The sequence below is a fragment of the Quercus lobata genome, chromosome 5 (assembly GCF_001633185.2).
Source record: "Quercus lobata isolate SW786 chromosome 5, ValleyOak3.0 Primary Assembly, whole genome shotgun sequence".
Lineage (NCBI taxonomy): Eukaryota > Viridiplantae > Streptophyta > Magnoliopsida > Fagales > Fagaceae > Quercus > Quercus lobata.
The window spans coordinates 12,802,181-12,816,683 of record NC_044908.1 but is presented as its reverse complement, the minus strand read 5'-3'; the positions used below and the strand labels follow the sequence as shown (position 1 = coordinate 12,816,683).

Sequence of the window (14,503 nt, the reverse complement as noted above, 5' to 3'; positions counted from 1 at the left end):
ATTAAATTGATGAAGGAAACCACTATTTATGTAAGAGGGAGGAGAACGCATTTATGGTACTTCAGAATACCTAATAATTTTCCGTGGGATATACTCCATAATCATGTGTGCTTTGTAAGCCTTTTGGTGGTTGAATTTGACAAGGCATATCCCAAGTGAGTGTTTTAATGCAAGAGACCCATTAATGTCTTTTGTGATTTATGGTAAAGTGATATAAGTTGAAAGTGCCTGAAAATTAACAAAGTTTACTTATAAAATTGGTTATAACCTTAGGCTATAATTTTACTTTATATCTTTTTATTAGAGGAGAATTTTGACAAATCTACTATTAGATTACATCTTCTTCTTATATCCTCTATACTTGCAAAATCTCAAAAAAAATTAAAGATAACTAACCATGTCATCAATAAAATTTTTAAATTGTAAGTTTTTATAATTTAAAATTATGCATAAAATATAAGCTTTAGATCAGATAGTAAATAATATCCAATTGACACAAAATTTGACATATGTATTACGAGTTTAAAGAACATGCAATTCAATTGTTAGATTTTCAAAATATGCAGTAATATTTATTTTATTGAGTGAGTTTATAGCCTTAAGGTATAACTAATTTTGTAACTAAATTTTGTCCCTTGTAAATTATGTGTTGTGTGCATGTTGTGAACTTGTGATTCACACAACTATTGCTTAGTTCATTCATGGGAGTGTATGAGGTTTTTTTTTTTTTTTTTTCAAGAGATGAGTGTTTGAGTTATTGGCTTAGACTAAATAGAGCATATTTAACGCCATCAAAGGCTTAAATATGGGTGACAAATATGCTCTGTCACATATGAATGATATGATATAATGTAAGTGAATTAGGGGTGGGGTGAAATGGTGCGCTGCATAGTTCAGGATTATGACTTTTCCTTTGTTTGGGAGTTAAGGGAATGGAATGGAATGATCATAACTCATAAGAGAATAAAAATGAATGGAATGTATTTAAATAAGGGAAATAAATGAGAAAAAAAATTGAATGAAATGGAATTAAGTAACCTTAATTGGATGTTTTAAAATAAAGAAATGGAATGTAAGTAACCTTATTTGGAAGTAACATAGAGGGAATGAAATTGATTCATTTTATGACAATATTACTATTAGACCTCTATTTTAAAATAAATGGTTGAATATATAAGGGTATTTTGGGAGTTTTAATGAAAAATTCATTAAATATAGTTTCATTTCCTTCCATTCTTCCAAATTTCAAGATGAATAAAAATTTGAGATTTTAAGGGAAAAGAGAAGAATGAGTGATCTCTCCTACCCATTCCATTCCCTCCACTTAAACTCCTAAAAGAGGGAATAGACTTCTCATTCTCTCTATTAAAACTCTCAAACAAGAAAATGGAAAAATATTCTAAAATTATTCTTTTCATTCCATTCAATTCTCTCATCCCAAACAAGGGCTTAGAGTTGTTATGATAATTTCATTAGGGAATATAATTTTTGTTTAATTGTTATATAAAATAAATTTTATTATGTTAACAAACATTTAAACAAATATTAATTAATGCAATTTAGTGTCTGTTTGAATGAGTGAAGATGTTTTCTAGGCAACATCAAATAAACTTACTTTATAAACTAGTTGGTGTCTTTTTTTTAGTGAAACCAATTAGTATTTTAGCTTAATTATAAGATTATCCAGAGAGACAAATACATATAATAATCTATTTATACATATAACCAATTTTTTATGCTTCCAAAAAAAATCTTTCTAGCTAACTGAAGTGAATAATAAAATAAATTAAGCACATTTTTCTATAAAAAAAATAGATAAATAAATTTAAGGACACAAAATTAAATTTTATTTTAACTAACAAAGCCACAGTCACACTTATATTAAAATAAAGCATATTTTCAAAATAAAAGATTGAATAAAATTTTTTTACTAAAAAACAAAAAAAAAAAAAATCTATAACTTTAGAATAGGCCATTTGTGCTTAAATTATAAGCATTTTGTGATTAGAATTTTAAAATTTTATATTTTTCACTAGAAAATTTTATTTCTTTGATGTTACTAGTTTTTTTTTTTTTTTTGGTAATAATATATACTACTATATTTGTTGGTGCAAATATAATTTTCTGTAAAATTCTGGATACCCGTATACTCACTTCCCACTCAGTCCAGTCTTATCCCACAAATTTTCCAAAACACTCAGACAGAATGCAGACACTATCATCAGTGCCTTCACTGAGAGTGAGAGTAGCGGTTAGAGCTTCATGGGACACGCAACCGAGGCTTACATACAACCCCAATGCCCCACGAAAACCCCCCAAAAACCCCAACACCACTCTCAAAGCTAAAACCCCACAACCACAGACACCACCAACTGTCACTTTAACTGTCCCAACTGCTGACCTTCTCAAACGCTCCACAGTAGGTATATTATTACACTCTGTACCGGATTTTCATGTATTTTAATGGGTTTTTTGTTGCATGTGCGCTGCTTGGTTGGTTGCTGAGAAAGTTGGAGTTTTTTTTTTGGTTCTGTGGGATGGAAATTTAAGTCTATTAGAGCAAGTTGTTTGAATGGAATTCCGGGTTTTATTGGGTTTTAGGAATTTTGTTTGGTTAGTAAGAAACCGGAGGAAAGTGAATGAGAAGTTGGGTGGTCTTGGAGAAACCCCATGAAATTGAAAAAATCCAAGAAAGTTCTCTGTTTTGTTTATTCCATTGTTCTTTCCAAAAATTGAAAATTTTGGAAATGAAAGTGTATTTAATTTTTGTTACTCACATTTTCTTTAAGGGGTATCTGTTTTGTATGTGCTCTATTTGGTTACTGAGAGAAGTGAGGGTTACTTTTTTGGTTTTGTGGAAAATGGCAAATTCAATTCCAAGCAAATTTATTGTATGGAGTTTTGTTGTGGTGGCCCTGGTGGGTGCTTAAGAATGCGGTTTGGTTAGTAAGAAACCAGAGGAAATATTCATTCCCAAAAAAAAAAAACCAGAGGAGATGGAATGAAAATTTGGTGGTTTTGGCGAAGTCCCATGTGATCGAAAATATTAAGAAATTTCTTCCATTATGTTAATTCAATTTTTTTCCGACTAAAAATTAAATGTTTTGAAGTTTGAAACTGTTTTTATTTTTTTATATTACTGGCAATTTCTAGAAAGGAAAAAACAATGGTACTGGTTTTTAAAGTAACAATAGATTTCTTTGTATTTGAACTGAGCATTGTTGTAATGGTTTATTTATTTATTTTAAATTATTGGAATTCTGATTTGTAGAAGAAAAAGTGGAGCCAGATGAATCTTATCTGGGTTACGAGCGATGGTTGCCAAGTCCTCCAAAAGTGCAGAAGCCTCAATCTGTGTTCAACGCAGCATCATTAGCATATATCGGTGATTGCATCTATGAGGTTTGTTTACGACTCAAGTTATGTAGTACCATACTCCACTTGTGAACAACTATAACTGGACCAGTGGTTACATATGCTCAATGTTGAAATAGGTCTTTAGAATTGTGTGTTATGAGGAACTGCATGGTGCACAAAGATTGTTGATGACATGAGCTAACAACCATTTGCTATTGTAGAAAATAATTTAAAGGCACATTTAATGAAAATGTTACCTGGAATGGAATTTTGACTTGACCAGATCCATACAACCTTACTGCTATGACTTATTGCAGATTGTTGGTAAATAATATTTTACCCATGAAATCCTAGTCAGTAATGGCAACAGACTTTTACACTTTCAGCTCATGTGAGCTTACAGAAAAATACCTTTTACTTTGTCCTCCAAATTCTGAACAAACTGTGGTGTATGCTAAAGCAAATGACGTAGATATATAGTTTTATAACATGAATGATAAATATGTGAAGAAGCATAGGAACGATGTTGTGCAAAGGGCTTTAGTGGAGGTGAGATATAGAACCACACATCAGTATATGCATGATAAGGAATTCAACCGGAGGCATTTATGATGTATATTTACCTTGGGAAGTATAGATTGCAATCTTAAAGATATGCGGGCAATTTGACGCCTATGTAACAACTCATCAATGTAAGGGGTCTTAGAAATATATAGTTGATACCTTCTTGTGAAAGCATATGTTGTCAGGGATTGCTTCTATATCTAAATACATAACAATTAGGTGCCTAGTTTAAAATATAATGACTAGCACGATCATTTGTCTATGGAAACTTAATCTTCCTACATGTCTTACTTCCAATATTTCTGAAAATATGCAGCTATATGCTCGCAGGCACTTTTTGTTCCCTCCTCTGAATATTGAAGAATTCAATGATCGAGTGACTGCAGTTGTACGTTGCGAAGCTCAAGTATGAATTTTTCCTGCATCATCTGGACATTTGAGTTAATTAATCGTTATCATGGGCTCATGGTGTTAGGAGGACTTTGTTCCATATGTTGTCATTGTTGTGATTGAGTTTTTTTTATATGTAATTTTTTACTTATCTTCATGGACCTTTCTGTGCTGAAGATGATGTTGCTGTGTTATGCAGTACTTTGTATCTTCATGGCACACTGTTACTGATATCTTTATTTATTATTATTATTATTTTTTTTTATGGAAGTGATATCTTTTTTGTTATATACATGTGTAGGACTATTTCCTTAGTCTAGAATCTTTTTGTATGGTTGTCAATTAAGGAAGTACAAAGAATATGACTTTAGATAGAATAGAATTGAGGAAAAAGAATACATGTGACTGACCTTAACTAATCTGTTGAGGATCCGTAGCCGACCCCAAAATTTTTGGGACTAAGGCTTTGTTGTTGTTCTTGTAAGCTCTGCCTCTTCTTTGTTAGATGGAAATGGATAATTTCTTTTCTTCTTAATATTTGTTTTTTTTTTTTTTTTTTTTGCATTTCAGGATGCATTGCTCCAGAAACTTCTTAATGATAATTACTTATCAGAAGAAGAAAGGTAACAGAAGAGTTTATGGTCCTCTTAATATTTATCTACTTTTTTCTCTATGAATCTTCATCTTGTAAAGAATCATGAAATACAAAAACTTCTTTAATATGCCTTTTGTTCTCTGTGTGGAGGGCTGGAAGCATAAAAAACAGTAGCTAATAGGGCTCTTTATATCAATTAGTGAGCTTGCAATCCTTGATTTTAATAATTAAGCATTGGGAGCCATCTTCAGTTTGAAAATTTTACTCATTTCCCAATGCCATGTAGACGAAACTTCCTTTTCACGTGTTAGGTCCAATATTCTAGAAGTTTTCTACCCTAGATGTTGCCACTACATATTTTTATGTTTTGTAAAGCTTTGTAAGTGCCTTAAATGGGTTTCGGTTTCCGTTCAAGGCCGTGCCATTTGAAGGAGAAAAGTTGATTCTAGTGAAAATATGGTATGAGGATGCAGGGATGCATTCGTGTGAACTTTCAAGGACACAAATATTTGAAACATTAAACATAGAATCTTTGGTAAGTAAATGGTAGGAGCAGTTGCGAAGCACAAAAGCACTTTAAGGCACTTTAATCAGCCTTTCTAGGTCACATAAAAGGCTATTTGACTGACAAAACTTAGGAATCATTGTGTGCTGAAAAATGACAGCAAAAGCAGTAAGACATCCAATATAGAATATTATTTTCAGTGCTACTTGATAGGATTGATTAGCTGATGTTTCACACAAATGCTGTTAGGGATGTGCATAATACACCAACTGAAGATGGAAGAGTGAATGTTAGAACTTCCTTCTATTTTGATTTGATGTTTGACTTCTTAAAGAATATCAAATCTGTAGTTTTTTGTTATAAAAAAATAAAAAGCAATTAATGTTTTTATTAGAAAAAAGGTTCCTGGTCCCACATTATGCTAGATTACTCTCAAAGACCTAGTCTGACTATATTTAGTAGTGGTATAGTTTATTCAGATTTCTAGATTAGAAGAACTGCCACTCCGCAACTCCCTTAAGCTCTAGGTACTTGTTGTAATAGCTTGCTTGTCAAGTGGTTGGATCTGCAGCAAAGCAGAGCTTTCAAAGTTATGGTGGCTTGTGTTGTGCTGTCGTTCGGATTCCTGACAATTTTATTTGAGTCGACTCACTCCTCACTTTACTAAAGTTGGGTAAGTGATTAGCTATCCGATTCCGACTTCCAGTGGCAAGACCATAGACTGAATTGAAACCTACACTGGCATTCTGCCATATGTCCTTGCATGGGAGCCTTGTCCTCCTTTGGTACTTAAGTAGATCTTCAAAATAAAAAGTGCTAGTACTGATTACGTGGGAAGACCAATCTATTTCATTAGAGGAAGAAGGGGAATTGCCCCAACCACATGTCATTGTGCCTTTCCACCAAGATTGACTCTAGCCTGCCCAACTGCATAGTGCCATCGTGCTCACAGCCCAGTTTTGCTGCCTTACCTTTCTAGCTAGCTAGCAGTCTGATGCCCAGCACTAGCATCAAATGGACATCCCTTGCTTGTTCTGTCTTCAATCTCTCTCCTCTCAAGCTAACCATTTGGCCATTGATGGTGAGAAGAAAAGTGAATGTAGGAAGTGAAGAAGGTGGATCAGGTGTGGACATTCAACCAAATGTGTCTTTGGGATCGGCAATAATTGTGCATTGTGGCCGTCATGGGTGGGGTAAAAGGAGAGCCTTAGCCCTTAGAATCAGATTTTAAACTGGCACAACACTGCTGGATGCTTCTGGTCAATTAGAAGGTGTAGGAAACTCCTCTATCATGTTGCATTTCCTCTGCTGGCTTAGGTGTGTAGCTGCAGCCTCTTGATCCATCGTACTGGAGCAATCCAAGAAGAACAATTAGGATCATGTTCTATCCTTTCTGCAAGAGAACTACTAAAGACAGACTACTAGGAGTGGGAATAAAGCTCCAGCCCATAACCCAAACTCCTTCGATATTGCACCTACTACCAAAGACTCAGAGATTCTTGCTGAGGTCAAGGAATTGAAAAAGAGAAGGATTTGGGCTCTCCTGTGGAAGATGAAAATAAGTAGGAACTGAATGAATGAACAGCTTAGGCACTTCGTTAGTAGATAGACTTAGAATTAAGGAGATCATGTAATGCTAAGTGTCTTGTGGCTTAAGGAGACATGAATACCTTGAGATATGAATCAGCCCCAGTGAGAATTATATATGGAATTCTTCTAGATAATCTGTTTATAAATGCATCTGTCAACACCAAAAATTTGCTTACATAAGCAAGTAGATAGTCCTGAACTCATTTAGATGGTGCTTTAGGAATATATTTTACATAGTGACATGATTAATTGAAGTAAACTTTCAAAGACTTGGATTATGCCAAAGATGGTGACTCAGATTTTTTAATTTTAGCAACGGAAATTCCATCATCATAGAAGTGCTCAAATATTGAAGGTGGTTCCATTGAATGTTATGTGGGCAATCTGGCATGAGTGTAATAGCATAACGTTTGAAGGGGTCGAGTATCAGAATCACGTTATCAAAAATCTTTATTTCAGACTGAGATGTTTATACGAATGGATGACTGCTTTTGGTAGTTTTCCTTGTCATTTTATAGACTCTTTGAACTTGAGGTTGTAATCCTTCTGGTGTAGTTTGGTATGCATATTATGCATTCAAACTGCTACCTTTTTCTTAATAAAATTATTTTACTTGTAAAACAATAAAAAAGAAGTGAATCCAGGCTTTTAAGCTCAATGGTTTCACTTCTGATTTGAGTTCATCAGAAGCAATTAAAAGGGTTTTCATCACTACCTCATAAAGTTATCATGCATCTTATGCAAGCTTCAAGTGATTTGTGTGTAATATTTAGATTGTAATTCAACTATTCAAGCAGTGTTCCTCTTTAAAATTCAATTAGTAACATCTCCAAAGCTGTTCCAGCACCTACTAATTACAAGGACTTCATTTATTAGTGTGAGGTTGTCATTAAGGGTAATGCACCAAGTACAAGGTTCAATAGATTTGTTGGACAAATGCGTTTAAGGGGGTTCCATAGTATTGAACAAGTATGGTGTGGCCATGAGTAACTTAGATCTCTTATCAATAGAACAAAAATGGCAAACCTGATTGTGTGGAAGGTGAATAGGCATTCAAGAATAGGAGTGAATCCCATTACCAGCAAACCCGTATTTGTTCTTCCATAAGAACGTTTGTACATGTTCTACCCCTTTGTATAATTTTTCTAATAGAAGAGATATCTGCTTAAAGCTCTTATGAATTTACCAATAAAACTTTTCAGGCAGATTCTTTGTGTGCAGAAGTTGCTATTTTAACCCACAGTATTTATGATTTATATTGCAGGAATGTTCTTCGCTGGGGAAAGAACATTGGTTCAGCTAAAACACGTACAAAAAAACGTGCTGGTGCAGCAGTTTATAATAGAGCATCTTCACTGGAGACATTAGTACGTTCTATGCTCCTATGTGTTCTTCACATAATGTTGATCTATGTTAAACTGAACATTCATTTATTCTGGGCTCTATTATATATAAACTTGCTAGTTCAGAGAGGAAGCTGACAATTAACACATTTTCACCATGAAAACTTGTATCGAAATATATCTATTAGTAGCATATTAGATTTTTACTCTTACTCCACACAACTTTGTTAATGAACCCTGATGACATCTTTTCTTCTCATAGTGAGCAGAAAGGCAAGCATTTTCATACTTATCTAAAAAGAAAAAAACACATATGAGCCAATGAACTTCAGCTCAGTTGGCACCTCCTTTCCTGGCAACTGCTAGGTGGAGGTTGAGGTGCTGGGTTCAAGACCCACTAAATGCGTGTGTAAATTACCCAAAAAAAAAAGGCACATATGACCATATTAGTATGTTTTGAGTTCTAATGTAAATACAATCTGTTATCTCAGTGGACTGTGACCTTCGGCAGTCCAGCATGGTATTATATAGACATCTAGTTGTTTAATTGATTTATCTTGTCCAATTCGTATGTATGATATCCTTGTAGGAAGTCATGAATCATGATTTAGGAAGTTGATTTTTGCTTATTAACATAAACTTATGGACTAAATATTTTGTAGGTTGGTTATCTCTACCTAACAAATGTGAAACGCTTGGAAGAAATCATGCTAAAGTTGGGATTCTCAATTGATTCTTCTATGCAGTTGGTTTTGGACGAAGCAAAGAGCAAGTAAAATAGTTAGGTACAGAGCTCAAATTTTTTTTTTTTTTTGGTTAATAGTGGAATATATATTGTATCCTTCCTATATTTTGGTGCTTCTTTTGCACCATGCTGCTAACCTCCAGTTGTTTTATTAGTACATACTGATGCAAGACAAACCAAAACAATACGATAGGAAAATTGAAGAATAGGAAGATAAATATACAGGAGCTAAGAGTCAGCATCTAGGCCTTCTTGGAGCCAGCAGCAAGCAAAAGAAAACCTCTCAGAGTCAGCACCTAGGGTTGGCTGGAGTCAGCACCACCAATTAGAACAATTTCAATAGAAATTTTATTCAAAATAATCCCCCTCAATATGAGTACAAAACTTTGCATGTATGGACTACTAAATCCCAATCCCAACTGACATAGTAAACCCTAATTATATTTAAATTACTACAATTCCCTTGACTTTAAATAGAAATTATAATAAAACTAATTAAATACCAGGACCTAAAATAAAATATAATTGAATCCAAAAATAATTAAAATAAATCTTTCCTTGTGCTTCCGGCATCACATACTCCTGTATAGTAGCTATTGCTTTCGGGTTTCTAATGTTTATGTGTCCATGATTTTCTTCTGATTTACGGCTGGCCTCATGTTTTTGTTTTTCTTTTCTTGTTTTGCTTTGCTGTTTCTCTTATATGTATACTCCCTATATACACCTTTTTTTATTTTTAATAAATTATCCTGATGCCGTTTCATTGTACTATTGAACCTTAAGCTGCCCTTCTGTCATAGTTGGAGGTATAGAGTATAGACGATGAATATACGGAATATTCTTATTAAGTTATGATTGTTGCATTAGGCAATTCAACTAAAATCAATAGCTATTATCTTGAATAAAATCAATTCCTTTTTGTTTTGGTATATGCAGTTATGATTAAACTTCCATTTGTAATAAAGTATGGCTAGCTTACAAATCATGGAGATCAGCTGAGTGTCTGCCACAACAAATATGGGTCTTTTTTGCATTATATCTTTCTCTTTTTCTTCCTCTTTTGTCAACAATTATAGACGATAAATTTTGAAAGTGTCCTTTTATATGGTCTGTAAAGAGAAGCGACTCTTGACAATGTTTCCCAACACCGTTTTTGGGACATTGCGAAAGTCATTAGTAGATGTTTTGCGAATCAAGATGCTTCAGTGGCAGGTTAACCCCCTTCTTCAATCTTGGTAACTAGTGATAAGGGTTTTTTTGGAGGTTTTTTAATATTGTGTTTTTTTTGGAGGTTTTTTAATATTGTGTTTTAACTTACAAAAGCTTTCGTGCACGTCATTGCACTTATATCCTCATAAGCCGTGTTGTTATTTGTTACTTACCATAGTACAATACTGCATTATCTATTTAAAGTTTATGTATGTGAGGAGCTGCAAAACTACATTAAATGGAATTTGCACTGTGTTCCCCAAAGGTGGATCATGTTTAAGGAATTTCTGAGAATTTGCATGTGTTATTACTCATGGCTGTTCTATTCCATCAGTCTTATGTTTTCTTTTTCAGGTGGTCAATAGTTCTCCAATTCACTAATCTTCAAACTTTTTTCCTTTCTTGGTCCAGGCCAGCCAGGAGTATATGTACTTGAAGATGGCATTGAAGCCAGGCTTACATGGAATGTTGAGAGACCCCATTTTGTGTCTTTACATCTGGTGAAGAGGATCAGATAAAATATTAATTTGTTGCCTTACTCTTGGAGCTAGAACCTGTTTGTAACCAGCAAAATTGCTTATTTGGCATCAAACTTTCTCTGTGTACTATTTTATCTAAAGAAAAGTGCTTAATTTCTCATATTACATGAAGTGTTGTTAATGCATTCATGCCAAAATTCATTGGAATTACTAATTGCATTTGTTGCAGTTGAATGGGTAATACAACTTAACTAATGCCAACCTTCTAGGATGTTATTGCAATATTTTTGTATGAGCCCTTGGACATCCAATTTGCAAGCAGCTGATTTTGCCTTTTGACAGGGAATCAATTTTATACTTAGTTTGGCTACTGATTTACCACCAACGTCCTTAAACTTGGTTTTTCTCCTAGAGAAATAAATAGGGACCTGAAGAACATTTATGTGACAAGAAGTGCAAAACCTGAATGTGTTACTTTGTTAGCATTAGCATAATGATGGAATAGTTTCCAGTGTGCATGCTACATATCTCCTTTATGTTTTTTGGGCTGAGGATATAATATAAATTTTTGGCTAAAATTCAATTTAGTCACTTTACTTCTATTTCAATTTTCAAATTAGTCCTTAAGATATAATTTTTCTTAATTTAGTTCATCACTTCGTCAAAATGAGCCCACAACATGATTTGTTAAATAGCGATTGAATGTTTAAATGATATATTTGGACAAAATGAGAGATTGCATTGACACAAAGTAAATCTTCGGAGTTAATTTGATAATTAAGGGAAAAATCAAGGGACTAAATTGAATGTTAGCCTAAATTTTAACTTAAAGAGTTCGGCTGCAAAACATTTGGGATTGAGCATATATGGAAGCATGGAGCTTATTTCATCTAATCATCTTTCGATGAATGCAATTGGGTGGCATCCAAAGCAAATTAATGGCATATGGACTAGTGATAATGATAAAAATGTTGGTGGGTTTTGGTATCATTTTTAAAAGACAAAGGTGAATTTTAGTTGGAATGGCACAATGTTATCGATCCAATTTGTTATGCACAAGAGCATTGTTTGTTACACACGTGTTTTATACAAATTGTTATACACAAGAGCACTATTTGTTACACACGTGTTTTATAATTAAAAACATGGGTTCAACTCACTAAAAAAATTCACATTTTTAGTTATGCACAAGAGCACTGTTTGTTACACACGTGCTTTATAACTAAAAACGTGGGTTCAACTCACTAAAAAAACTCACATTTTTAGTTATAAAACACGTGTATACACGTGTAATAAGTTTTCGCTTTTGCACAATAGGTATCGTCCAAGATATTATACAAGCAACGATTTTTTACTCGAGTAAATATTTTCAGAATGCGAGTGGGTGGAATGGAAATAGGGCTGCTCAAAGTTAAATCAAATGCACTCTTTAAAGTGAACAAGACTAGAATATTTTCCTTGACGCATTTTCTATTTTTGTTAAACTTATGCTCTTGCCTCTTGCAGTCAAACAAAATGAAAGTGGTCCACCCCATTGGTTTGCATGTTGGATTCATCAACTTTGTTTTGACCATTTTTTTGTTTTTTGCCTATGGTTTGCATGTTATCACAATAGAATTTTGAGCAAGGCCGGCCCTAGATATTTTGGAGGCTAAGGGGAGAACTAAAATGGAGCATTTTTTATACTTATGTATTAATTAAATTAATATTTATTTAATATTTTTATATTATAATATATTTCATTTAAAATCTATTTTTCTTGCCTTTTGAGATGCAAATTGGCTAATTAAATTTTTGTATTCAAGTTCTTCTAATATCTCCTTTTCAATCGATAATATAGATAATCCACTTAATCTTTCTTAGGACATTATCGATCTTAGATATGATTTTATTAATTTTAATTTTGAAAAACTTCTTTCTGCAAAATCCTATAAGCAATGCATGTATTTGGAAATGAATCTAATCTATTTGTATAATTTAGTATGTCAATTGGAGTGTAATCTTTTATTTGTAAAATTTCTTTTAAAACCTTTAACTCTGAAAATAAATCTAAACCATCAATATCATAATTAACATCATGTTTGAGAAAAGATTCAAGTTTAAGTCAGTATTTTTGTAAACTATCATTATCTAGTGATTTCAATTTTTGTAAAATTTCTTGCACATTTGTGATATTTTCATCTAAATTTTGTGTTATATTTTGTTTATTACTAATAACAAATTTATCTATTGATCCTTTTTGAGACTCAATTAATTTTTCTTCTTTTTTTCTTTTTTTAAGTTTTTCATATCCAGATGCATATTTTCTAGTAGATATTTTTAATCAAACAATATATTTATAAAGACTAAAATTAAAAAAAAAAAAAAAAAAAAAAACTTTCAAGTGTAGAGCAAATAAGAAATAGAACTTGATTTATATAAAAAATATTGTTGTAATTTCACCAAATAATAACAAGTTTTTAGCAATCTCAATCTGCATAAATAAAGATTTATTCATTATATTACCAATAGCTAACTATATATATATATATATATATATATATAAAACACAAGATTAAAATTTAAAAAAAAAAAAAAATTAAGCATAGCCATAACGAAAGTACAAGCCTCGCCCAGCCAAGAAGATGCCAAGATGGCCACACAAGTCTTATTAATAAGACCCTCCCACAAAAAACAAAAAACAAATCCTATTACACCTATAACCAAAAAAAAAATTTTGAAGGCCCAAACATGATATGTCAAGCCATAACTCAATATATAAAGCCCAGTTTTAACAAATCTAAAATAGAGAAAGCCAAGTCTTATAAGTTATACCTCAAAAGTCAAAAGCCCATTATGTAGAATCAAAACGTAGGAGCGAAAAAAAAAAGGCAATCGGCTCAGTAGTCCTCACTCAAGAGTTTTCAGATTAGATGCGATTGGATGATTTAGATCGGAGGAAGCTTGAGCCAGGCAGCTAGCAACAGTGGAGAGAAAGAATGAGAGTGGCAGAGAGCAAGAGTTGAGAGAAAAAAGCAGAGCAAGAATGAGAAAGAGAAATGGTAAAAATTTTAGGGATTTGAGGTTTTTTATTTGTTTTAATTATTGATTGTTTTGTGGTTAATTTCTTAGACCGTATTTGTAGTTTATCTGGTTGAATTTTGGTTTGTCTAGAGGATAATGATGTTATTTTTGGGACAATTGATTTTATTTAGACCAAAACTTTTTTTTGTGCTACCAATGTTTAACGGGTATAACAGAAATTTTGTTTTTTGGTCAAAAGGATGTACCAAATTTTTTTAGATTCATCTAAAACCAACATTTTTTTCCCTACTATCCCTTCTTTTCAAAAATTTTGGGGCCCCCCTTCCACTTGGGGGCCTTAGGCAATTCCCTAATTGGCCTAGTGGAAGGGCCGGCCCTGTTTTGAGTAGCTAAGAGTCTTATAACTCGATTAATTGGCACCATATTTTTAATAGAAACACCCAAAGTTCAAATTTTTTCACTCCAACTATTGAATTATCATAAAAGTAGAAATTTGAGTACAACTCGTGCTTTGGCACATTTAGCTGAAGTCTTGAAGGTGTCAACAATTTGGTTTGCCCAAGTGCGTAATGTAATTGAACCTTATGTACTTTCGGATTTAGAAAAATTTCAGCAATGATAATTAACTACTATCTTTACTCAACCCAAAAAAAAAACAGTAGAATTTTGAGGTTTAAATATTCATTTGTTGATTTTCTTTTT

At 32.8% G+C, this 14,503-nt stretch overlaps 1 protein-coding gene across 3 annotated transcripts; it reads left to right on the top strand.

Moving 5' to 3' along the window:
* The first annotated feature begins 2,130 nt into the window (after nt 1-2,130).
* LOC115988318 (mini-ribonuclease 3-like) lies at nt 2,131-10,942 on the top strand. Of its 3 annotated transcripts, none has more exons than XM_031111848.1 (7): nt 2,131-2,423; nt 3,272-3,402; nt 4,238-4,327; nt 4,882-4,934; nt 8,266-8,368; nt 9,007-9,124; nt 10,710-10,942. In XM_031111848.1, exons 1-6 carry the CDS (start codon nt 2,207-2,209, stop codon nt 9,118-9,120), a joined length of 708 nt encoding a protein of 235 aa, XP_030967708.1. In that variant the 5' UTR covers nt 2,131-2,206; the 3' UTR covers nt 9,121-9,124; nt 10,710-10,942. The 3 variants fall into 3 exon arrangements, with proteins under 3 accessions (XP_030967708.1, XP_030967706.1, XP_030967707.1); XM_031111846.1 differs by having other exon boundaries at nt 9,007-9,129; XM_031111847.1 differs by having other exon boundaries at nt 9,007-9,129; nt 10,653-10,942.
* The last annotated feature ends 3,561 nt before the right edge of the window (nt 10,943-14,503 follow it).